The 26,539-nt window shown below is 46.1% G+C and overlaps 1 protein-coding gene across 4 annotated transcripts in view; it reads right to left on the minus strand.

Moving 5' to 3' along the window:
* Nucleotides 1-26,539, minus strand: part of LOC147117868 (cadherin-18-like) — a 1,002,068-nt gene that overhangs the window by 171,553 nt on the left and 803,976 nt on the right. For 3 of the 4 annotated variants that reach the window (XM_085989250.1, XM_085989249.1, XM_085989252.1), the window contains one exon: nucleotides 12,518-12,637. The exons of the other annotated variant lie outside the window; for it this stretch is intronic. In XM_085989250.1, coding sequence (XP_085845376.1) covers nucleotides 12,518-12,637 — 120 coding nt within the window. The remainder of the gene's footprint in view (nucleotides 1-12,517; nucleotides 12,638-26,539) is intronic. 4 annotated transcript variants of the gene reach the window in all.

Here is a 26,539-nt window from a genome sequence, read left to right on the forward strand (position 1 = left end):
TATTTGATAGTATTATTATTTCACACATTACTATTATACCTCAAGGTGAATGCTTCATGAAGAACTTTAACATGGTCAGTAAACAGTTGTCACCCCATCCATAAGTTATCAGAAGGCAACAGTCTTGAGTGACTCACAACACCAGACAACAAAACAGCCCGCTGATATCCTTGAGCACACATTATAAACCGTGTAAATAAAAGCATGAATAGATTGCTCTTTTCTCAAATAAATGTTCTTGAAGGACACAATGAAATAAATGTTGAATGTAATCTGCTGGGTTATGAAGTACGCGACTGCTTTGGGTTGCAAAAAGTGTAGTGGACAAAAATGACACATTCACAGTCACTTTTCTATCTTCCGTACCACTCAATTGAAGTCAACATTTAAGTTATGATTACAGGCTGGAACATGTGGTCATGGAGCACCAGGTCCAGGAAATAGCTCTGCAATCAATGGGTGAACCCTCAGACTCTTCAGCTGCAGTGAGACCCGTAGAAAGCTGTGATCATCAGCAGAAGCATTGCTGACAAAGGACTAACAAATGACTAACACTGCACCTTATTGTCTCTGGTTGTTGTTGGCAGAATGCTGATTAAAAGTGAATCAAAATGAAAGCGCTAAGGGACTTTCTATGATCATTTCCTCCTGTAAATCCTCCAATTGACAGCAATAAGAAAAATTGTTTTAAATGTTCTACACCAATGCACACATTTTAATTAAACCTCTCCCATGCTCATGAAGGTGTTAATTGATGTATAACACATATATAGGATTCAATTAGGAATATAAAAATCATTTTCCACCTTCATGAGAAGACAGAACCACTTAAATGCTACCATTACCTATAAATTAATTAGTCCAACATAAGGTCAAAGCCATTACAGTTTTAGATTGCTAAAATGGATTTAGAATTGGAGTTCCCTGAGCCCTGATTTTAACGAGGGTCTAGTTTTCAGTGGATGAGTTCTGGTGTCAGTTCAAAGCTCATCCACTGCAGCAACAAAGAGGCCCAGGAGATTTTAACACTCCCAGGCCTCATTTAAATGCTGTCGGTTGACTTCCCGCTCCTTCCGGGTGGAAATTCACACAGCCGAGGTCAGGTATGTGGTGGGATTGACTTCTGGACCATCCCACAGGGCTCCACGTGAAATGTGGGGCTCGGAGGAGTACTCAAGCTTCTCATGGCCCCCACAAGAACAAGAGGATAAACAAAATGCTCAGGGAACGATTTTAACCCTACCCTCCCGGCGGAATCCAGGAGAGGGGGCAGTTAAAATCGCCCAAGTTACTGACCCACCCGGGAGCCACCAGAAGTTGAGAGGTTCGGAGCAGGCGGGACAGACACCTGTCCAAAGCTGGCGGGGTCCTTTTTGACACATGCATGTCAGGTCCTAATGATGTCATTGGGACCCGACGGCAATTTTTACCAGGTGGCCTAAACAGAGTACAGGAGCAAGGATGTCTTGCTGCAGTTGTACAGGGCATTGGTGAGACCTCACCTTGATAATTGTGTGCAGTTTTGGTCGCCTTATCTGAGGAAGGATGTTCTTGCCATGGAGGGAGTGCAGCGAAGATTCACCAGACTGAGACCTGGGATGGCAGGAATGACGTATGAGGAGAGATTGGGTTGATTGGGCTTATATTCGCTGGAGTTTAGAAGAATGAGAGGGGATCTCATTGAAACTTATAAGATTCTAACAGGACTAGACAGACTAGATGCAGGAAGGATGTTCCCGATGGCGGGGGAGTCCAGAACCAGGGGTCACAGTCTAAGGATAAGGGGTAAGCCATTTAGGACAGAGATGAGGAGGAATTTATTCACCCAGAGAGTGGTGAACCTGTGGAATTCTCTACCACAAAAGGCAGTTGAGGCCAATTCATTAAATATATTCAAGAAGGAGTTGGATATATTTCTTAAGGCTAAAGGGATCAAGGGATATGGGGAGAAAGCAGGGACAGGGTACTGAATTTGGATGATCAGCCATGATCTCATTAAATAGCAGAGCACGCTCGAGGGGCCGAATGGCCTACTCCTGCTCCTATCTTCTATGTTTCTATAAACGGGAAGCAGCAGTGAATTTCACATCCGGTAAACCCAGTGGCGAAGACGAGGTTGTGTTTAATTCTCTCTCTACGGTCTTGCCCCTCCTTACCTCTGCGACTTCTTCCAGCCATACAATCCCTCGTGAACTCTCCGTTCCTCTGATGTCAACCTCTTGTGCAACTGTCCCTCTTTTTGCCCCACCTTTGCAGCAACGCCTTCAGCTGCCTAGGTTCCGCTCTCTGGAATTCCCTCACCACGAGCCTCCATCTCTCCAGCTTCCGCCCCTTCTTTGCATCCCTCTTTAAAAAGACACCTCTTTGCTCTAGTCTTTAGTCTGCCCTTGTAACGTTGCTTTCGCGCGCCGACTGTTCCTGTGAAGCACCTGGGGAGGTTTGCAATATATTAAAGCTATTAATGGGCCAGAACTTCGGGTCCCCACGGATGAGTACGTGCTTGGTACTCACGCGTAGGCCCAACAAAAGTGCCGGTTTTGTGCATGCACTGCGCATGCACGGGAAACTAGAACTTCCGTTCCCTTAAAGGAAGGGGTTCACAGGTCGAACGCGTGCGCCGGAGAGGCAGTGCGTACGCCTGGAACTTCCGGTTTTTTTGCAGGTTTTTCCAGGAGGGCAAGTCTCCAGCAGCTACACTTATAAAAAGCAGTCGCAAGGCCTGCTTTTAACATGGTAAGTGGTGAATTAAGTAAAATTTAAAAAATATTTCCCAGGTTTATTATTTTTAAATACCTTAAAGAAAGATAAGTTTATTTTTAGCCCCGTTAGAAACTGTAATTAATATTTTCAAAAAATTAAATTATTGTTTAAAATAGTTATTTTATGTAATTTATAGTTATTTTAAAAATGTGATATTTAAAAAATTTATTTGAAGTTTTAGTTATGTTTTGGGGCTAAATTGTATTCATAGATTTGACAGGTCTTCCTGTCAAATCTATGAATAGAGATTCCCTGCTACCATTGGCTCTCCATGGCCCATGTGATCCCAGGGGACGCTTCGAACTAACTGCGCCCCTGGGATACGCAAGTACTGCGCGCCGGCAGTTGGAGCAGGCCCAGGATCGGAATCCCACGCGGGCCCACAGCACAACGGCCGGCGCGCTAGGTAAGTGCAGGTCGGAGGCTTGCACCCGCGGGAAGCCTCCGACCCAAATTTCTGGGCCATTATATAAATCCAGATTGCTTAGTTATTTTGTTCAATAAAAGGACAGATGAGGTTTGTGAATGAAGGTCAGATGGTAAACTGATTTAAGTTGCTTACAGGCACATCAATGAAAATAGTAGAGACTTCTTGTAATCTCAAAGAGCTGATTATTGGATATTGGTAAATTGTTCATTACACTTGACTAACAAATGCTTTTATCTGGAAAGTTGTAAATTGAACGGATTGTCATAGACAAAGAAGAAAATGTAATGTTCTTCTGTATCGGATATGAACCCTGTTAAGCTGCACACTTGCTTAATGTATTTATTTGTATGTTTTGGTATCTAGCATTACCCAATGCTTTTATGAATGCATTATTGCTACATTCATCAGAAAAGTTGGTCTCAAGAATATTGAGATGTTAAAGCCACTGTGAGAAGGTAAAAGCAACTGATTCTCTGTATCAGTAACCAGGATTTTACCTTTCACAAGAAGTAGGGGCCAGAATCTGCTGTCAAAGTAATGGTGGGACTAATGGCACTCGCCGTTATTTATGGGTAAATGGTACAGCAACTTCAGGCGAGGGGCAGATGCGCAGTTAAATGTCAAGATCCAAAAGTCGTTGTCCAGGTTGAGCCGCTCCGCCGTTACCTTCGCAAAAATGGCATCGTGCCCTTAGCCACCCCTTTTTTTTTAGGAACTTGCTGCATTTGCCCATCAATTGCCCATTAAACTCACCACAGAAAGCGAAGTCATGTCATTACAAGAGGAAGTATTTTAATGATGTGTTAAGTGTTAATTACTGCCGGTCAACTTCTCTGGCATTGAAAATTAACTATTACAAGTGTGGCATCTCATTCCTTCAGGTTCTTAATTTTCTGAGAATATTTTTTAAAATGTCAAATTTGAAATGTTATTTTTTTTTCTTACTTTTCCTTTCTGTCTCTTTTTTTCTTCTTCTTTTAATCCAATCTTTCTTTCCCTCTCTTTCTCTACCTGATTTGACATTGAATTCACCCATTCTAATCTACATTTCCTTCTCAGCCCTTCCTCCGTTTCTTTCCCAATCCTTGAATCTCACTGGTTAAGGAGATACGCAGTTTGGCCCGTTGTTCACCAAGGTCCCAGATGCCCCTTCCCCCTCGCGACACCATTATCAGCTCACACTTTCAGCAACTTAGTGGGCAATACGCTTTAGAGCTGAATGTTCCGGGGGAAAGTCTAACTAATGGCAGACGCCATTGGAAGCCCTGCTACAGTTAAATCTTTTTTTTATTTTCCAGCTGAAGACGTTCTCATGGAGGGTGTATTTTTGGCTCTATATTGTACTTCTATTACTTACCTGTTTGTACCATTGGCAGGATAGGCGCACCAATGTCAGTGTTATCGCTCAGGCCAACATCCCCAGAATTGAAACTTTGACCACGCTCGATCAGCTTCGATGGATGGACCACATCGTCCGCATGACCGATAAGAGACTCCCAAAACAAGCGCTCTACTCAGAGCTCGGACACGGCAAGAGAGCCCCAGGTGGGCAGAGGAAACGCTTCAAGGACACCCTCAAAGCCTCCTTGAAAAAGTGCAACATCCCCACCGACAGCTGGGAATCCCTGGCCCAACACCACACAAAGTGGAGGAGAAGCATCCAGGAAGGCGCCGAACGCATCGAGTCTCTTCGCCGGGAGCAAGCGGAAGCCAAGCGCAAACAGCGGAAGGAGCGCACGTCAACCCAAGCACCCCACCCACTCGCCCCTTCAACCACCGTCTGCCCCACCTGTGACAGAGTCTGTAGGTCCCGCATTGGACTCATCAGTCACCTGAGAACTCATTTTTAATGTGGAAGCAAGTCATCCTCGGTTCTGAGGGACTGCCTAAGAAGAAGAAGAGTTTGTGCTTCATGTTTCTATTTAGCTGGAAGTAAAACTATCCACCAATGTGAAGAGTATTTGGGAGCATAGCAGTATTCAGATTACCGCAATTCAGATTATTGTTCATCCTTAAGTCACACACCTCTGTTAAAGGGAAAATTTCAAAATCGCACAGATCCTAGGGACAAGGCACCACTGTGAAACTAGCAGATGGTGACTAAATCATTTATGCCATTTAGCCTTTGTATCCTGAAAATCAAAGAGTGTTTAAACAACATATCTAGTGTGAAGTGTGTCATGACATACGGTGTTGGGAGTTTATTGCTTCAATAAGACCTTTCATGGATGCCACCAGATAGAATCAGTCAACCATATCAATGTAAATGACTCTGGTTAATGTCTTTTACTGCCCATTAAAAAGAAAAAAGATGGAACTGCTCGGACAAGTGCGCATTTCACTCACATGTCTCCATTAATTTAACAGGAAAATCAGAGAAAACAAAGAACTCAGATTATATTGACTGGCTCATGTTGAGTCAGTAACGCGTGCTTCATTCATCATGTTTTTGTATTGTAGATCTAATTGTAGAAACTCTCCCGGAGGACTCCCTGACCAGATCATTAATTATGGGTTGGTGTCAGAGAGAGGGAATAGAAGCCATGTACATGCTAGCAAGGGAGAGGGAGAGCTCTCAACCCAGTTTTGCTCTTTTTCGATCTACAATATCGGACAACGACCAACAACAGATTTGATTCTGGTGTTCAGCACAGGCCTCAGATCCAATAAACAGCAATCACAACACAATTGAGTTCAATATAAAAATTGAAAAGGAGACGGGACTGTCAAATATAAAAGTACTTGACTGGAAAAGAAACCAATTTCAGTGAAATAAAAAGGGAGCTAACCCAGATAATATGGAAACAAAACATAGCAAATATGACCATGCACCAACAATGGGAACTGCCCAAACAGCAAGAAGTCAGCAGCACCCGAGGCAGATAAATACAGCGGGAGGCGAGGACAGAGCGGACCTGCGTGGCGGCAGCACTGAGGAGGCAGTACAAATTCGGCAAATTCAAAAACAACAAATAAAAAAGGATTGATGTCACAGGACAGCAGGCAGGTGATTGGTTGGTGTCTATTAACATTTATTCCATCTAAACTAGGCAGACGTTTAAACTAAGCGCTGGGAAACTATAACGCACTTTATTAAATTAATAACTAGTTAAACTATTTAATATAACTATAAATAATCATTGAATAAAGACTTTAACTAATTAAATAAATAAAATAAGGTTAGAGCATTAAAAGAGCATAGAGAAATAAAATATGGCAGGGCAGGTTGTGTGTCTGGACTGCAGTATTTGGGAGTTTGTGGATAGCGAGACTGTCCCGAGTGAACACGTCTGCAGGAGATGTCTCTGTCTCGAATCTCTCCGGCTCAGAGTCATTGAGCTGGAGTGCGAGTTGGAGACACTGACACATAAGGGAGGGGCAGGGAGTATCTGGACAGTTTGCTCCAGACTTCGGTCACACCTTGTAGGATCGCAATGGGGTTGGTGTGACCGATAATGTGCAGAGTAAGAGGAACCCAGGTAAGAAAGGGAACGAGGATCCACAGAAACTGATCCTATCCAACAGGTACAATGTACTTGTTACCTGTGAGGATAAGGATAAAGACTGCCTGAAGGACAGCCAGGATGCAGACCATGGCACTTTGGAGCAGGAGGCTGTCCTAATGGGGGAGGAGGAGGAGGAAGGGGAGGAGAAGGAGGAGAGGGAGCGTAATGTGGTAGTTGTAGGGGATACTATAATTAGGGGGACAGATAGCATCGTTTGTAAGCAAGATCGAGAGTCCCACATGGTATGTTGACTACCTGGTGCCAGGGTGAAGGACATCTCGAACCAGCTTGAAAGGAGTTTGGAGAGGGAGGATCCAGTCGTTCTTGTTCATGTTGGGATCAACAACATAGGGAAGAGTAGGCAAGAGGTCCTGTTTGGGGACTACCAGGAACTAGGAGCTAAATTAAAGAACAGGACCTCAAGGTTTATAATCTCTGGATTATTACCTGAGCCACGTGCAAATTGGCGTAGGAATAAGCTGATTAGGAAAGTGAACACGTGGCTAAAGGAGTGATGTGGGAAAGAGGGGTTCCATTTCATGGGGCACTGGCACCAGTATTGGGACAGGAAGGAACTGTACTGGTGGGACGGGTTCCACGTGAACTAGTCTGGGACCAGGGTCCTAGTGGGAAGGAAAGATAGGGCGGTCACAAGGACTTTAAACTGAAGGACAGGCTAGGGTGTGTGGCCCAAATAAGCGTTCTTTATACAAACGCACGGAGTACAAGGAATAAATTGAATGAACTGCAGGCGCAAATTCAAATTGGAAGGTATGACATGGTAGCCATTACTGAGACATGGCTGCAAGACGGTCAAGACTGGGAACTAAATATACCAAGTTATAAGGTCTACAGGAAAGATAGGGGAAATGACAGAGTTGGAAGAGTAGCCTTAGTGATTAAGGATGAAATCACTTCAATGATAGGAGAGGATATAAAGAGAGGGACGCAGGCAGTGGAGATTGTATGGGTAGAATTAAGAAATAGGAACGGATTTAACAGTGTAGTGGGAGTTGTTTATAGGCTCCCTGGTAGCAGCTGTGAAGTGCTAGATTGTATAAATGCAGAGATTAGACAAGTGTGTAGCAAAGGCAGAATGGTTTTAATGGGGGATTTTAACTTTCATATAAATTAGGATAAGCAGGCTAGCACCTGCCAGAAAGGTAGTGAATTTCTTGAGTGTGTCCAGGATAGTTTTCTACAACAATATGGCCTGGAGGCAACAAGAGGGAAAGCCATATTAGATTTAGCAATGAGTAATGAGCCAGATTTAGTTAACAGCCTAACTGTGCGGGAACATTTATCCAATAACGATCATAACATGATCGAGTTCAACATAACGTTTGAAAGGGAGAAATGTAAAACAGCTACTAAGATCCTAGATTTAGGTAAGGCCGACTTCAATGGGATGAGGCAGAGGCTGTCCACAGTAAACTGGGCAAATCTGTTAATGGGTAAAATGATAGAAGATGTTCCAAAAAGAATTGAATGTGTTACAGAACCAATTTATACCCCTGAGGGACAAGAGTTCTATTTGCCAAAATAAACAGCCATGGATGACTAAAGAGTTAAGGAACAGCATAAAACTAAAAGCAAAAGCATACAAAAATGCAAAAAATAGCATAAATCCTGGCAGATGGGAAAGATACAAAAAACAGCAGTGTCCCAAAACAGATAGTAAGAGCTACAAAAAGGGAGTATGAAAAGAAACTTGTAAGGATGAAAATCAATACAAAGAATTTTTACAATTACATTTGGAAAAAGAGGGTAGTCAGGAGAAATGTTGGCCCCTTAAAAACTGAAAGCGGTGATATTGTCAGTGATAATAAGGAAATGGCGGAATGTTGAATATGACTTTGCATCAGTATTTACAGTAGAGGAAAAGGATAGCATGCTGGAAATCCCAAGGAAACTAATATTGAATCAGGGACAGGGACTCAATAAAATTAACATGAGTAAAATAACAGTAATGCAGAAAATAATGGCACTAAAGAGTGACAAATCCCCAGGACCAGATGATTTCCATCCCAGGGTTTTAAAGGAAGTAGGTGAGCACATTGCAGATGCCCTAACTATAATCTTCCAAAGTTCTCTCGATTCAGGAACGGTTCCTTTAGATTGGAAAATTGCGTATGTTATTTAAGAATGGCGAGAGATGGAAACCAGGGAATTATAGCTCAGTTAGCCTAACATCTGTTATCGGGAAATTGCTAGAGTCTATAATTAAGGATAGGGTGACTGAACACCTCAAAAATTTTCAGTTGATCAGGGTGTGCCAAATGGATTTGTGAAAGGTAGATCATGCCTGACAAACCTGATTGAATTTTTTGAAGAGGTGACTAAAGTAATGGACAGGGGAATGTCTATGGATTTTATTTTTATAGACTTCCAGAAGGCATTTGATAAAGTCTCACATAAGAGATTGTTAACTAAGGTAGAAGCCCACGGAATTGAGGGCAAATTATTGACTTGGTTAGGAAATTGGCTAGGCGGCAGGAGACAGAGAGTTGGGATTTTGGGTAGGTATTTTAATTGGCAGGATATGACTAGTGGTGTCCCGCATCCCCTTTGCCCGGCACCTTCCCGTGCAAGCGCAGGAGATACAACACCTGCCCTTATACCTCCCCCCTTCCCACTGTCCAGGGCCCCAAACACCCCGTCCAGGTGAAACAGCGATTTACTTGTACTTCTTGCAATCTAGTATACTGTATTCGCTGCTCACGATGCGGTCTCCTCTACATTGGGGAGATCAAACGCAGATTGGGTGACCGCTTTGCGGAACACCTCTGTTCAGTCCGTAAGGATGACCCCGAGCTTCCAGTCGCCTGTCATTTTAATTCACCACCCCATTCCCACTCAGATCTCACCGTACTCGGGCTCTTGCATTGTTCCATGGAAGCTTAGCGTAAGATCGAGGAACAGCACCTCATCTTCCGATTAGACACTTTACAGCCTTCCGGACTCAATATCGAGTTCAACAATTTCAGATCATAACCTCGGCCCCTATTACATTTTTTATATATATTTTTTATCCACACCTTTGTTTTGGCCCCCCCCTCTTTTTTTTCTCTCCCACATGGCAGCTGTCTCCCATTCTGCCAGCGCATTTCACACCTAATCTAGAGCCGTCTTTTGTCTCCACTAGTCCTATCACCATCTCGTCTGGTTTTGAATACCTCTTAATGTCTCTTCACTTCTCTTTTGTTCTCTCATCCCCATTTCCCAGCCCCCAAACTAGCCTTTTAATCTGTTTCATTTCCTGTGCTTTTTCAGTCTTGACAAAGGGTTTCGACCTGAAATGTTGACTCTATTTCTCTCTCCACGGATGTTGCCTGGCCTGCTGAGTTTTTCCAGTGTTTTCTGTTGTTATTTCAGATTTCCAGCGTCTGCAGTATTTTGCTATCGTGTCCCGCAGGGATCTGTGTTGGGGCCTGAACTATTCACTGTATTTATTAGCGACTTAGATGATGGCACAGACAGTCATGTATACAAATTTGACAATGACACAAAGATAGGCAGCAATGTAGATGAAAGCATAACATTACAAAGGGATATTGATAGATTAAGTGAATGGGCAAAACTGTGGCAAATGGATTTCAATGTAGGCAAATGTGAGATCATCCACTTTGGACCAAAAAATGATCGAACAGGGTACTTTCTAAATGGTGAAAAGTTAAAAACAGTGGAGGTCCAAAGAGACTTGGGGGGGTCCAGGTACAGAGATCATTAAAATGTCATGAACAGATCAGAAAATAATCAAAAAGGCTAATGGAATGCTGGCCTTTATATCTAGAGGACTAGAATACAAGGGGGAGAAGTTATGCTGCAGCTGTACAAAACCCTGGTTAGTCCACACCTGGAGCACTGTGAGCAGTTCTGGGCACCACACCTTAGGAAGGATATATTGGCCTTGGAGGGAGGGCAGCGTAGGTTTACCAGAATGATACCCAGACTTCAAGGGTTAAGTTATGAGGAGAGATTACACAAATCAGTGTTGTATTCCCTAGAATTTAGAAGGTTAAGGGGTGATCTGATCAAAGTTTTCAAGATATTAAGGGGAACAAATAGAGTAGATAGAGAGAAACTATTTCTGCTGGTTGGGGATTCTAGGACTGGGGGCATAGTCTAAAAATTAGAGCCAGACCTTTCATTAGTGAAATTAGGAAACACTTCTACACACAAAGAGTGGTAACAGTTTGGAACTCTCATCCACAAACATCAATTGATGCTAGGTCAATTGTTAATTTTAAATTGGAGACTGATAGCTTTTTGTTATCCAAAGGTATTCAAAGGATATGGGCCAAAGGCGGGTATATTGTTTAGGTTGCAGATCAGCCATGATCTCACTGAATGGCGGAACAGGCTTGAGGGGCTGAACGACCTCCTCCTGTTCCTATGTTCCTAGCAGAGGATTAGGGCGCAGGCTAGATATATTCAAACAAGACATAACTGAGAAATTAATAGAATGCTTTATGGAAATAATAGAGTGGGTGCTGTGTATATGGACTTTCAATTGATAAGGTTTCACATAGGATGCTTTTGATTAAATTAAGACACATGGGGTTAATTTTGACTTTGGAAAGACTGTATGAAAGGGCACTTTCGGATCAGATGGCCATTATACATCTCTCATTGAAATTTCAAATAAAAACCTGGAAAGATGTATAATGGGAGGCTGATCGGATATCGCCCGGTTTACACTATCCCCCAAAGTCAAAATTACCCCCATGAAGGGCAATTTTCGTGTCTCTGTTTAGGGTTGAAAGTAGGAAGGTAACGGGACCGAAACACCATGGGACAGCAACATGCTGACTGACCGCTGAGATCCCGCCTGTTTCAATTATCGGGCGGACCTTGATCGAAGTGCTCCTGACACAAATAGACGGGAGCCTCATGAATATCTGCCAATCAGGGTCAAATTACGTAGTTACGACCCTGGCCCGGTTGCCGCCAGGTCCTGATCTCAGCCACCAAAGGTTCAAAAAGTTGTGAGGAGGCCATTTTGAGCGGTCATTAAAGGGGGTCCTCAGCTGCAGTCAGGGATGCAGGATCGGCAGATTTCTTTTATGCCAGTGACTTGTGAGCTTTGAGGCTTTGACATTTAATGGCCTTTTGTGGCTCAGTAGTTGTACTCTCGCCTCTGAGTCAAAAGGTCATGGACCTAAATCCCACTCCAGACCTGGAGCACAAAATCTAGCTGGCACTCTAGTGCAGTGCTGAGGGAGTGCTGCACTGTCGGAGGTGCCGTCTTTCGGATGAGACTTTCAACAGAGGCCTCACCTTCCCTCTCAGGAGGACGTAAAAGTTCCCAGGACACTATTTCGAAGAAGAGCAGAGGAGTTATCCCCGGTGTCTTGGTCAATATTTAATCCCTCAACCAACATCACTAAAGCAGATTATCTGATTATGATCGCATTGCTGTTTGTGGGATCTTGCTGTGTGTAAATTAGCTGTCACATTTTCTACAACACAACAGTGACTACACTTCAAAAACGGACTCCATTGGCTGCAAAGTGCATTGGGATGTCCCCTGAGGTCATGAAAGGTGGTATAGAAATGCAAGTCTTTCTTTCTTTCATTCTCTCTATGGAGGACGGCACTCCACCTTAGAAATGTGGGACAGCCCTGGGTGGGGCAGCTACCACTGATGTGCCATTGCAGGAAGCAGTGGGCCACCCCCCTTTGCTGCTGACCCCATCCCTGGAATTCCGTTTTCAACCGCCGCCCGATTGCGCTGATTCATGGCAGATTTTGCGTTCGGTGTGTAGGCTGTATATAGATTCCAAAACACTGCTAGAAAAAATATGAAACCAAAGGGTACCTGTTTTGGGATCCACAGAAAAGTATGGCTGTCCCTGCAGGATACTGTACACCACCCTGGCGCTGTTTCCATACGTAGGGTCATCAGCATCTGTAGCTGTTATCTGAAGCACAGAAGTACCTGCACAAAATCACAGAGATAAGGACTCAATGGAGACTGCTCGTAAAATGATTCACTGTCGTTTGGAAGACAAGAGCGGTGACGTAAGAAAACGACTAGGCACTTGGTCTAAGCGTTAAACAAAGCTTTAATCAACTGTTTTACAACATGGAGGTCTAGTTGTGTCCTTCACTAGATCCTGTTAAGAATGTCCTGCGCAAGCTGGGCCCGTGCCCGAGTATTTATACTCTCCCTGGACAGCGCCACCCGTAGGCTGCTCAATATTATTTCATTAGTTTTTCTTTCATGAATGACTGATTCATGTCAAGCGGGTTACTATATATTTGGATATTTGGATACATTATATGATGCAAATGACATTACAACATGTCTCACTCTTATACTCTGCTCTGATTGCAAGGAAAATAATTACATAGGGCTTCTTTCCTTTGTATATTTAATATTTACTGTGGAATCAGTTGGTCCACTGGGTCAACATCTCTATGGCCTGGGAACCAATAAGGTGAAAACCCTTTTTCTAATGGGCTCAATGGTCTCAAAATTAAAAACGAATGGATAGTCTCAACACAATTCTTTATGAATACACAGCATGATACTGTTCATAATTTACCATACTCAAGAGGCGATAAAGATGGCTTGCGTGTGAAACTGTGTTTGAATGTATTTTTATTCTTGCATACAAGATTTATTTTCTTAACATCTCGTACATGTAATTTCCCATTTACTCTCACGTCACTTCTCACAAATCATTGGGGCTAAGCACGAGCAGAAACAACATGGTCAATAATAAATCTACCTGCTCGGACCGAATCAGTTAAATGATGAGAGGGCTGCAAAAGTTCCAGGACTCCAGGGATTGTAATGTTGTCGTTAGCTGGGCAGGTGGAAGCAGAATTTAGAGCTGGACTCGGTCACGCGGACAACCCCATCCCTTTTTGGCCTGTCAAAAATTCCTATGGAGTTGGGGCGGCATATTATGGCGGAATTATGCAAATGAGGGAACTACGTCTCGTGATCTATTTCTTCCATTTACGCCCTGGAGCCATTGGGCACAAGGGACACCTGTGCGTCCCTAGTGTCGAAGATTGCCGAGGACCCAGGAGAAGAGGATTTAATCATTAATAGACACTAGTCATCAAAGCAATCTCGGAACGATGGACTGCTGTCATGGAATTGGCCTCCAGAGAATGCAGCACCATCTTTGAATTTCTTTATATTTTTAGGGTAGCGCTGCCGATTGACTTCCGTTGACTGCATGAAAATAAGAATCGGGAGAGATGTATAACGGGTGGCTGGATCGATATCGCTCGTTTTGCACTATCGGCCAAAGTCACAATTGTCCCCATTGGGGGAAAAATTCCGTTGATTTGCGCCTCCCGTTAGTGCCCTAAGAAATTCAGCGGGAGATTAGCGGTGGTGGTAACCATTGGCGCCCTGCGGCGCTGCGCCTCCGGCGATGACGTCATCGCCATGTGCAGTGCCCCGGCCGCGATCTTCGGTAGCGCCTCCTGACTTACCGTCGGACGCTATGTCCGACAGGGTCAGAGGGGCGTAGGTGCAGTCGGGGCAGAGCAAATTCAAGAGGAGGTACTGGGTGGCCATTTTTGTTGCTGGCCGCCCGCCAGCAGCTGCCCCCATTGCTGTCCCAGGCCTCCTGTGAAGACCACCCCCCGCAGGGTACCGGCTGCGCTCCATGAGCCCGACTCTCCTCTTGAGTGTTGGGCTCTTTTTCCGGCACTCCCGATCCCTGATGGCCCAGCTGGGCCCCGGGTCGCGCTGCGCTAGGCCCAGGGAGGACGGCCTGCAGTACCGCGGTGCCATGATATTCACTCGCAGCGCCCCAAGAGGGAGGCAGGGCGCATCCAGTAGCGCCCCACCTCCCTCTTGGGGTGCTACCAGTGAATTTCGGGCGCGGGGGGCGCTAACTTTTTCAGGGCACTTAAAGTTCGGAGACTAAGGTCCAATTTTAACTCTGGGCGGGAATCGGGCAGGTTGGAGCCAATGCAGGTGGCAAACCACCCCAGACATCGGCAGCGCGAGGTCCCAGTGGTTTTAAGGGGGGTGTCTCGATCCGGTGGAGCCTAGGGCAGGAGAGGACTAAACTTGCCTCGTGGGGCCCGGTAGTGCATGCCTGCTCCTTCTGGCCCTACGAGGAAAGTCAAAGAAAGTGAGTTTGGCCTGGCGAGAAAGCTATAACCACTTCCCCACTCAGGCCCAGGGCTAAACTAGAAGCCAATGAGGCCATGGGAGTGCGATCTGCATATTTCATCTCCACGGAAGAGCAGTTGAAAATTGTAGCCTGCAGGAAGAGAGTGGGGCGTGGGTGACAGAGTCCCAGCGATTTTAACTGCCCCCCAAGCTGGTTTCCACCGGCCGGGAAAGATTAAAATCGGCCCCTTTTGTGCAGAACTCTTCCTAATGTGATGTAAATTCAGCTCCAGTGCAATCACGAATTAGGGAAACCACACACAATCTAGTATCTTGATTCATGATCCTCCTGATATACACCGAGGATGTTTTACACAATGCATCCATTACCGAGACTACCTCCAACCTGCAATTCAGGGCAGGGCAGATTGAAGCAGACCGTTTCTAGTAGTTGAGGGGTCAAGTATGAAGGGCCATAGTTACAAGCTTAAATATAAGTGATTTAGAACAGAGGGCAGGAGAAATGTCTTTACACAGGGAGTTGTAAGGCTGTGGAATTCACTTCCAGGATTAGTGGGTGAGGCAGAAACCATGTCTACTTTCATGATTAGATGAGACAGGTGGATGAAGGAAAAAGCTTTGATGGTTAAATGTGATTAGAATCATTTGCTTGCGTGGAGAGTAAGACAGATTTGTCGGATCAAATGGCCTGTTTCCATGCTGTAACTTTTATGTATTTCTACGTGCATACAGCTGACGGTTATGACAAAGGAATCTCCCCTTAACTTTGAACATTTTCTTTGAGAACTTCCAGTACTATCTTTAAGCAGAAGTGAAAGCTGCTTTCTATATTTGAAGTATTAAACTATCCCAGAGGTTCATAATACTTCCCAGTAAAATTAAGTCACAAGTACTTTTGTTAAAATAAACACCTTATTCCGGTTATTAATTTCCATTAGTCTGTGTTATGAATAGAATGATCGCTGGGTGACTGAGGTTGGTACTTTTGCTTCACAGCAAAGCAGTTTCCAATTCACAGCAATTCCAATATGATGTAAGGCCAGATGCAAATTCCTGTCTGTCTCTGAAATGCAGCAGTATGCCACCCCTGAGGGGGCTGTTTCATACCGCTTATGCTTAATGCGGCGGGTAGTGTAAAGTCTGTGGGTTGTTTAGTTAATTAATACACAGGCTCCAAGAGTAACTTAAAACAGGACTTTACTATTCGAAGGTCAGGGCGAATCTGCCCAATAAATCCTGACACAACACTTATATACTGGTCTGGTCACCGTCGGTATTACAGTATACAGAAGCCAAACAAAGTAGTGCCACACCTAAAATAGTTCTCTTAAAGGTGAACGGTTACATACAATAGTTCTCTTAAAGGTAGACGGGTACATACACTACAGGTAGCATATCTCCAATGCCAGATTTTTTAAAAAAGTGTTCCACTTTTATTTTGTGAAGCAGGAGATGCGCCCGCCCATGCTCGCATGAGTTTGACACACTCGTGGCAAAGCGATCTCTCTGGTTGTTGGAATGGGATATAAATCGAGCGCTGCTTGGCTGTGTGACTTGCACTGTGCAGCTACCGATTGTACAATACAGCTGCAGCATCAAATAACTCACTCACTTCCGCACTTTGTGGTCACTCCTGGAATTAAGCAGGAATGCAAAGTTACCCTTTAAATATTTTTGCTCGTCATACAATGCAAACTCTTAGCTGTCAGTAACGTAAGAATTTCCAGAAAGAAAGACTTGCATTTATACAGCGCCTTTCACGACCACCGGACATCTCAAAGCACTTTACAGCCAATAAAGTACTTTTGGAGCGTAGTCATTGTTGTAATGTGGGAAACGCAGCAGCCAATTTGCACGCAGCAAGCTCCCACACACAGCAATGTGATAATGACCAGATAATCTGTTTTTGTTATGTTGATTGAGGGATACATATTGGCCAGGACACCAGGGATAACACCCCTGCTTTTCTTTGAAATACTGTCATGGGATCTTTTATATCCACCTGAGAGAGCAGATGGATGTAAACCTCAGTTTAACTTCTCATCCGAAAGACTGCACCTCTGACAGTGCAGCACTCCCTCAGCACAGCAGTGTCAGCCTAGCTTTATGTGCTCAAGTCCCTGGAGTGGGACTTGAACCCACAACCTTCTGACTCAGAGGCAAGTGTGCTACCCACTTTTTTTTCATAAATATACTTTATTGAAGATTAAGAACATTTACAACATCTTGATCATTTCATTGTATGATACAAATCAATTCCGCTGCTCTGCACAGCCATTCCGCCACCACATTTTACATCAAAACCTGGGCCTAGAAATTCAGTTTGCACAGTTTTGGGGCGCTAAAGTCGGGCGTTCGGTAAATTTAGCGCCCGCCGGAAACTGCAGGCAACCGCGCCGAAATTCAGTGGATTTGGCCAAGAGTTTTGGCGAGCGCTGAAACCGGCGTTGCAATGCTCGGTTCCGGCGCTAAACCGGCGCTGCGGCCTGATAACGCCGATGCCAGGCGCAGCGCAGGTGCGGTCATGTGTTGCTTGACAGCAGACACCCTGACGCCGGCCTGCTCTTAAAGGGGGAAGGGTCAACTTTGACTGCTGCCACGCCCTGCACACTGGAGCCCTGCTGCTAGGCCTCAACAGTGCTGGTGGGACAAAATAGCGCCAGAACAGATGGAGATGGCCCGTGAAAGAGCCCAGCGCTTCTCAGACCATGCACTGAGGGTGCTGATTGATGCTGTCCAGGAGAGAAGACCCATCTTGTGCCCGGACAATGGCAGAAAGGCTCCCAGGAGAGAGTTCAGGAAAGCCTGGAGGAGCATCACACGCAGGGTCTCCTCAAACTCAGATGTGCCCAGGACTGCGGACCAGTGCCGCAAAAAGTTCAATGACCTCTGTCGGCTGGTGAAGGTGAGTACCCTTTCCACTGTCCTCCTCATCCTTGCATGTGAGCCTCACACTATGGGCAAAGGGACATCAAAGGCATAATGGGCAGCCCTCCTCACGCAGCAATGCCACTGGCATGATCATCAGCAGCACTTTCTGCACTGACCACACTGGCCAGGCTATTCCACCATGGGAGGCAGTACACACAGCAACAGGGCACCACACTGTACTTAGAGTCCGTCCTTTCTCTTGCAGGCCAAGCTGGCAAGAAATGCGCGCAGCCGGCTGGAGACCGGTGGTGGACGGCCCCACTACCAGGCTCTAAGTGCTCTGGAGGAGAGCGTCGCTGGACTCCTGCGTCCCCGGGTGACTGGCCCTGTAGCCATCGGGGATGCCGACCCTGTGCTGGAAGCCACTGGTAAGGAGATGACCGCTTGCAGCTCTCTCGTTGCCCTAGTGCTTCCGATCTAAATCCTTTCCCACTGACGGACAAATGCGCATAATGCCACCGCTCAGGCGTCCCTCGCTGACGCCCTGTCCTCACTTTAAAGCTACTCTTGTGCCTTCCTGCTTTCAGCTGCTGAGGAGGAGGTGGTCCCTGAGGCGCCGGGTGCCAGGCCCTTGGAGGAGGAGGACGTCCAGGACGAGGAGGAAGCCGGGCCATCGGGCGAGCCCTCAGCCGTGCCAGGGGATGGCAATGAAGGGGGGACGTCTGGCATGCAGGAGAGCCAGGGGGAGGTGTTGCAGGGGAGGGCAGATCCTGCTGGCAGTGGGGTCCAGGCAGGCGGCAGGGGTCGGCCAGCTCGGCCGGCTTCTCCCCAGCTGTAGAGTCCTCTCTCCAGTCCGGAGAGTGGCCTCGGCCAGGAGGTGCGCCTCCTGCAAGAGATCTCGGTGGCGTCTGACCGGCGCCACCATGAGTTCATGGGGGTTGTGCAGCAGATGCCGCATGCCATCGAGTCCCTGGCTCAGAGTGTGGCAGCATTCGGCCAATCACAGGCCAGGGGGGTGGAGCAACTGGCCGCAGCGCACGCCAGGGGGGTCGAACTACTCGCGGCACTGCAGGAGGAGAGTCGCCAGAGAGGTGGTTCCTTCGACACACTGTCACAGCAGCTGGAGGCACATACCCGGGCAGTGCGGTCACTGACTTCTGCCACACTCGCTTTGACGCAGAGGCGTCGCACCCGCACCCGCCGCCCTGCTGCAACACAGCGGGCTGGCCTCCAGCACATAGCTGCGCCAGCTGAACTGCCAGGCCAGACGACTGCCACTGTGTCTGCTGAGCCTCGCGCGCCTGGCAGCAGCCAGCTTGCCCCCCTTGGAGCATCCGACACTGCCACTCCCCCAGCCAGGGTGCGAGGAGCTGCTGCTGCCACTGATGCTGGCCAGCCACAGCCGAAGCAGTCAGCAGCCGGCCCCTCCCGGGACGTGCGTCATGTTGGCCGACCCCCAAGGGCATCTGTCGCGATGCATGGGGGCCCTCATGAGCCTTCCCCCAGCCTTGAGGCCGCCACAGGGCCCACGTTGAGGCGGAGCAGCAGGCCGGGCAGGGGCCGGGGAAGGCTCTCTAAGGACTCGCCCTCTCGGCACAGCCGCTAGAGTGTGGTCTCTGCGGCATTGTATATATGGGGGGGATTGTGTTTTGGGGGCTGATTTTTGTGGATGGCCGAAATTGAAGGCATTCTTTGTTTTTATGGGGGTCTTTCTGTTGGCGAGGGGGGCCCTTTTTTTGTTACGGCCAATGTTGAAGGCCATGTGGATGTCCAACTTTTGTTAGTCCTCCCCAGGTTGGGGGAGTGACTTATGTTTGTGACTGTTTTTTGGGTGTGTTCTGTGTTTTTGAGTTTCATGTGGGAAGGGGCCTCAGTTTGTTAAATAAAGGTTTTTATTTATTCAGCTTGTCCAGGTGTCATGTTTCAAGTGTTTGCTGCGTTAACCGGCTGACGGCTTCCGGAGTGGCTGCCTTCAGGTGCGCTCATTCCCACAGGCCATTCCCTCACAGCGGGCCTAGAAGTGTCGAGCAATAAGCCCCCGGCGTACGGCCCTTGGGCCTTCTGGCCCCCTCCTGGCCTGCTCCTCCTCCTCCTCCCCCTCCTCCTCCTGATGGTCCTCCTGCTCGTCCTCCTCAGGTGGTGGTGCAATGTCAGGTGGCAGTGCCTGCGTCCGGCGGATAGCCAGGTTGTGCAGCATGCAGCACACGACGACGAACTGGGACACTCTATCCGGCGAATACTGTAGAGAGCCGCCGGAGCGATCCAGGCAGCGGAAGCGTTGCTTGAGGACGCCTATGGTTTGCTCTATGACGTTCCTTGTTGCTTGATGGCTTTCGTTGTATGAGTCCTCCGCTGGGGTCCTGGGCGCGCGGAGCGGGGTCATGAGCCATGTGCACAAAGGGCAGCCCTTGTCCCCGATAAGCCATCCCCTTGGTGGAGGCTGTGCCTGGAACATGTCAGCCACAGTAGTCTGGCGCAGGATAAAAGCATCGTGGCTGCTTCCTGGGAAGCGGGCATTTACAGCTAGGATGCGCTGCCTGTGGTCACACACCAGCTGCACATTGAGGGAATGGTAGCCCTTGCGGTTGCGGTAAACCTCGGGATTGTCTATAGGTGCCCGCATAGCCACATGCGTGCAGTCAATGGCGCCCTGCACCATGGGGAAGCCCGCGATCCTGCCAAATCCCACTGCACGCTGCTGCTGCCTCTGTTGGGTCATGGGGAAGGAGATGAACTGGTGTCTCCTCGCGAACAGTGCATCGGTGACCTGCCGGATGCAGCGATGTACGGTGAACTGGGAGATGTTCGCGATGTCCCCAGCAGCGGCTTGGAACGAGCCGCTTGCATAAAAGCTGAGAGCCACCGTGACCTTCACTTCCACCGAGAGAGACGTCCTGGACATGAGCTGTGGCTGGAAATCTGCGTGAAGCAGCTGGCAGATCTCTCCAACCACCTCCCTTCTGAAGCGCAGCCTCTTTACACAAAGTGCCGCAGACATGGTGACATAGGACACCTGCTGCCGGTATTGCCTGGGTGCGTAAGGCCTACGTTGGCGACGCCTGATGGCCCTTCTGTGTCTACGCATGGCTGCCCGTCTCTCACAGCGTCTGCGAGCCTTCCGCACATAATGCTGCAACTCAATGTTGGCCCCCCATGCAGCCCCCATAATCAAGGTCGCAACAGTGAAATCAGCAAGAGTCAAATGTCAAAGCACTGGCCAGAAGCCAGAAAGACCTCTCCTATCTTGTCCCAAATCTGGAATCTCTGTCCCTTGGTCTCTGTGTAGAAATCCAAAGCAGTGAAGTCATTGCAGCAAAATGGCTGGGCTTTATAGGTCAGTGGAGGTGCCCTTTAATTTGCGCTCCCCGAGGCCCACAGGGCCTCTGCAACGTTCCATTTTACAATTCCTAATAGCGCCACGCCCACATTGGGCGGGCGCCACTCAATTTCCGGGTTGGGGCGCTAAAACAGCGTTGCGCGAGGATATGACGTCATAAGCTGCGCGCGCACCCGAGCGGGCGCTAACACTTTGCGCCGGCGCTAAATCTCAAATGAATTTGGGCGTCGGCGCAGATCGGTCTGCATTCCGGCGCTAAGGCTTTATCGACGGAAATATAGCCCTTTTTTGGCGTTAGCGCCTGGCGCAGACAACTGAATTTCTAGGCCCTGAAGTTTAATTTGTCTCCTGTAACATATATTAATCGATTGTACTTAAAAATTGGTTGTAAAATACTATCCTTAAATTCCTTTCTGAATAAAACATCCACAGAGTCTTATAATGATCTTTTAGCTTATATTTAAAATACTCTTTTAGATTGATTCTCCTCCCCTTAAAAAACAGAGCATTCCTTCTTTGCACAATCATGAATCTAGCCAAACTGAACATTAAATTAATTGCCGCTCCGCTAGACTCGGGCAGACTCTCCTGTAATGCCCATCTCAAAACTGAGTCCCACGGGATTCCCATTCTCGCTCTTCGGTCCCCACCCAGCAAAAAAGCTTCACACAACTGTCGAACATAGTACTTAAAGTCATTTAACTGCGGACATAACACCAGTAAATGGGACAGAGTCTCATCCCGTGTCCCACACACTGGGCAAATTGTCGCCTCCACTCGCCCAATCTTGCACAAGACCGTCATGGTAAAAATCCGGTTATGAGCCAATTTGAAATCCAGTTCAATCCACTCTGGACATTTAAAATTCGCCCACACTCCCTTCCAAATCCTGTTGAAGTCCAGCTGTGGGTATATACTCTGCCAAAACTCCTGACCAGCAGGTGTCTTGAATCTCCATTCTCTAAATACCTCATAGAAATCTCGAGTATTACAGTTGTCAAATTGGACCAACTCTCCCCTTTTCTCCAGTACAAAGCTTGGAAAAGCAGGACGCATTTTACTTCCTTTGGAGATTTCCACATTTATTTCTTCCATCCAATCCTGTGGCATTGCCCTCACAATCTTCTCATCCATAATTCCTATTGCTTTTTCCTCTACCTCCTGATCCTCCTCCCACACCATGTCCCTCACTATCGCTTCCGGCAACCAACCTGGAATCACCTCGTATAATACATCTTTCACAGATATAATCCCAGCTTTTATAAAAGGTTGATTAAATAAAACCTCTCCTTCGATGTTGACCCACCAGTTCAAAAATAAGGGCTGTTCTAAAAATTCCTCAGCCCCCTTGGGCATAAACTGCACACCTTTTAAAAATTGGGCCCAAATCTCTACAACCTCCCTTATAAAACCTAGGGAGAAGTTTAATCGATTTCAAAAACATATTATTGTATTCCATATACAATATCCCCTGCCCTCCTATCCCACTTTGTTTTTAAAAATGCTCAAAACAACTCTTCCAAAAACTTGAATTTGACTTCTGAAGAAATCTCTTCACCCATTTGATTCTAAAGGATTTTTTCTTCAAATCAATATTTGGGAAATTGAGTCCTCCCTGATTTCTCCATCCAATGGTGGTATTGTAAGCCACCAAGGCTGGTTTCCCTTCCCATAAAAACCTCACACAAGCCTCTCGGATGGACTTTTCCGCCCACTCAGGAATATCCTCCACCGTCAATAAGTATCATAGCTTAGATAGCAGGAGGGCAGACACCACTGTCGTTCTTCCTTGCACTTTCAACCACCTTGTTTCCCATCTTCCCAAAATCTTTTTAATTTTCATAACCTTCGGTTCCCAATTTAATCGATCCACTTCATCCCTGTCTTTCTTGCACCCCATATGCACCCCCAGAACTTCCAAAACCTCCACCACCTTAAAGGGACATTCCCCCAACCTGCAACCAGGCACTGGGACTTACTATAATTCACTCTGGCTCCTGAAGCTCTACAATATTCCTCCACTACATCCATAGCGTTCCTCACTGACTCCCCATTTCTCAATGTTAAGGTTGTGTCATCTGCATATTGGTGTATCACCGACACCAGCCAAGAACTGCGGACCACAATCCCAACTACACCTTGTTTCTTTCGCATCATGTAACCTAATGGTTCTGCTACCAATGTGTACAACAATGGGGACAGGGGACAACCCTGTCTCACTGATCTCTGTATCGGAAAATACTGGGATAAAAAAACATTACATTTAACACCGCTAAATATGTTTGAATAAAATATCCTTATCCACTGAATGAAATAACATAAGATAACATAACATAAGTAGGAGCAGGAATAGGTCATACGGCCCCTCGGGCCTGCTCCGCCATTCAATAGGATCATGGCTGATCTGAATCTAGACTCACGTCCACTTCCCTGCCCTCTCCCCGTAACCCCTAATTCCTGTGTCTGCTAGGAAACTGTCTATCTCTGTTTTAAATTTATTTAATGTTGCAGCTTCCACAGCTCTCTGGGGTAGCAAATTCCATAGATTTACTACCCTCTGAGTGAAGAAGTTTCTCCTCATCTCAGTTTTGAAAGGGCAGCCCCTTATTCTAAGATTATGCCCCCTAGTTCTAGTCTCACCCATCAGTGGAAACATCCTCACCGCATCCACCCGATCAAGTCCCCTCACAATCTTATATGTTTCGATAAGATCGCCTCTCATTCTTCTGAACTCCAATGAGTAGAGGCCCAACCTACTCAACCTTTCCTCATACGTCAACCCCCTCATCTCCGGAATCAACCGAGTGAACCTTCTCTGAACCGCCTCGAGAGCAAGTATATATTTTCTTAAATATGGAAACCAAAACTGCACGCAGTATTCCAGGTGTGGCCTCACCAATACCCTGTATAACTGCAGCAAGACCTCCCTGTTTTTATACTCCATCCCCCTTACAATAAAAGCCAAGATTCCATTGGCCTTCCTGATCACCTGCTGTACCTGCACACTAACTTTTTGTTTTTCATGCACCAGGACCCCCAGATCCCTTTGTAATGTAGCACTTTGCAGTTTCTCTCCATTTAGATAATAACTTGCTCTTTGATTTTTTTCTGCCAAAGTGCATAACCTCACACTTTCTAATATTATATTCCATCTGCCAAATCTCTGCCCACTCACTTAGCCTGTCTATGTCCTTTTGCAGGTTTTTTATGTCCTCCTCACTCACTGCTTTCCCTCCCATCTTTGTATCGTTGGCAAACTTGGATACGTTGCACTCGGTCCCTTCCTCCAAATCGTTAATATAGATTGTAAAGAGTTGGGGTCCCAGCACTGACCCCTGCAGAACACCACTAGTCACTGATTGCCATCCTGAGAATGAACCATTTATCCCGACTCTTTGTTTTCTGTTAGATAGCCAATCTTCCACCCATGCCAGTATATGACCCCCAATCCTGTGATTTTTTATTTTGATCAGTAATCTTTTGTGTGGAACCTTGTCAAATGCCTTTTGGAAGTCCAGATACACTACATCCACTGGTTCCCCTTTATCCACCCTGTATGTTACATCCTCAAAGAATTCGAGCAAATTTGTAAAACATGACTTCCCCTTCATAAAACCATGCTGACTCTGTCCTATTAAATTATGTTTATCCAAATGCTCTGTTACTGTTTCCTTAATAATGGACTCCAACATTTTGCCAACCACAGATGTTAGGCTAACAGGTCTATAGTTTCCAGCTTTTTGTCTACTTCCTTTCCTAAATAAGGGTGTTACATTAGCAGTTTTCCAATCTGCTGGGACCTTTCCTGAGTCCAGGGAGTTTTGGAAAATAATCACCAATGCATCCACAATCCCTACCGCCACTTCTCTCAAGACCCTAGGATGTAGGCCATCAGGTCTGGGGGATTTATCCGCCTTAATTCCCATTATTTTACCGAGTACCATCTCCTTAGTGATTTTAATCGTGTTTAGCTCCTCCGCCCCCCCATTGCCCCCTGTTTGTCCAGTGTTGGGATATTTTTAGTGTCCTCTACTGTAAAGACTGATACAAAATATTTGTTCAGCGTCTTTGCCATCTCCATGTTCCCCACCAATAGTTTCCCGGTCTCATCCTCTAAGGGACCAACGTTCACTTTAGCCACCCTTTTACTTTTTATATAGCTGTAGAAACTCTTGCTATCTGTTTTTATATTTTTTGCTAAATTACTTTCATAATCTATCTTCCCTTTCTTAATAATCTTTTAGTTATTGTTTGCTGGCTTTTAAATGCTTCCCAATCTTCTATCCTCCCACTAGATTTGGCTTGAAGCCAAATGCTTCCAAAACCTTCAATAAAAACACATGAGAGACCCTATCAAAGGCTTTCTCTTGATCTATCTTTAATACATAAGCCTCCCTCCCACTCTCTTCCATGAGCTCTATCGCATCTCGGATTGAGACCACAGAGTCTGCGATGTCTCGGCCTATGACTCCATAGGACTGAAAGGGCCAAACTATCTGCGGTAACACCTCCTTCAAACGATTTGCCATAAACCTCGCCAAGATCTTATAATCCACATTTAATAATGTGCTGGGCCTCCAATTCTTCAGATCCCATCTATCCCCTTTATTTTTTATAAGCTAAGCTTATGATCCCTCTCCTCATAGATGGGGCCAGGCTTCCCTCAATTTTAATTTCCTTAAAAACTTCTAAGATCAATGGACTTAAAATCTCGCAAAATTCCTTATAAAATTCTGCACTTAGTCCATCGGACCCTGGGCTTTTCCCCCCCTTAATTCCACTTATTGCTACTTTTATTTCCGCTAATCCTACTTCTTTGTCACACATGCTTGTCTCATCCTCCTTTAAACCCTCTTCAATAAAAGCAGTAACCTTCTCCATCGTCAAATTGGAAATATCTTCTTTAGTATATAACTCTTGATAAAAGCTGCTAGCCGCCTCTAAAATCTCTCCACTTTCATGAATGATCTTCTCCCCAACCTTCAACTCTCCAATTAACGATAATCTCTGTTGCAGCTTTTCTTGCTCTAGAAAATATCTAGTGCATCTTTCGCCCTCCAATGCATCTCTAGCCTTTGCACGGAGAATGGCCCCCTTACATTTTTCAGCTTGCAATAATTCCCACTCTTCCTTTAGCACCCGAAACTTAGTGTCCGCTCCCTTATCCCCTCCGTTAACTGCTTTACAGACATCCGTAAACCTTTTATTTATATTCTCTTCTCGACGCTGGTTAGCTGCCGTCCTCTTTTTCCCATAACGTACCGAAAAAACATTTACCTCATATTTGAAATTATCCCACCAAACTCTTCTTTCTTTCAAGAACAAAGATTCCTTCCGAGCATCCTTTATTATATTTATAATCCCTACTTTATAAGCAATTTCTTTCAGGTATTGATTGTTTAAAATCCACACCCCTGAACCGATCTTAACTCTGCTGTTCCTAATTCTAAGAACCAAAGCCGAGTGATCACTAAAAAATACTTTTTTATAATAAATCTCCATCACCTCAGAACTTAACCCTTCCC

This window comes from Somniosus microcephalus, chromosome 5, assembly GCF_052327205.1.
Source record: "Somniosus microcephalus isolate GS21.2 chromosome 5, FLI_Smic_1.0, whole genome shotgun sequence".
Classification (NCBI taxonomy): domain Eukaryota; kingdom Metazoa; phylum Chordata; class Chondrichthyes; order Squaliformes; family Somniosidae; genus Somniosus; species Somniosus microcephalus.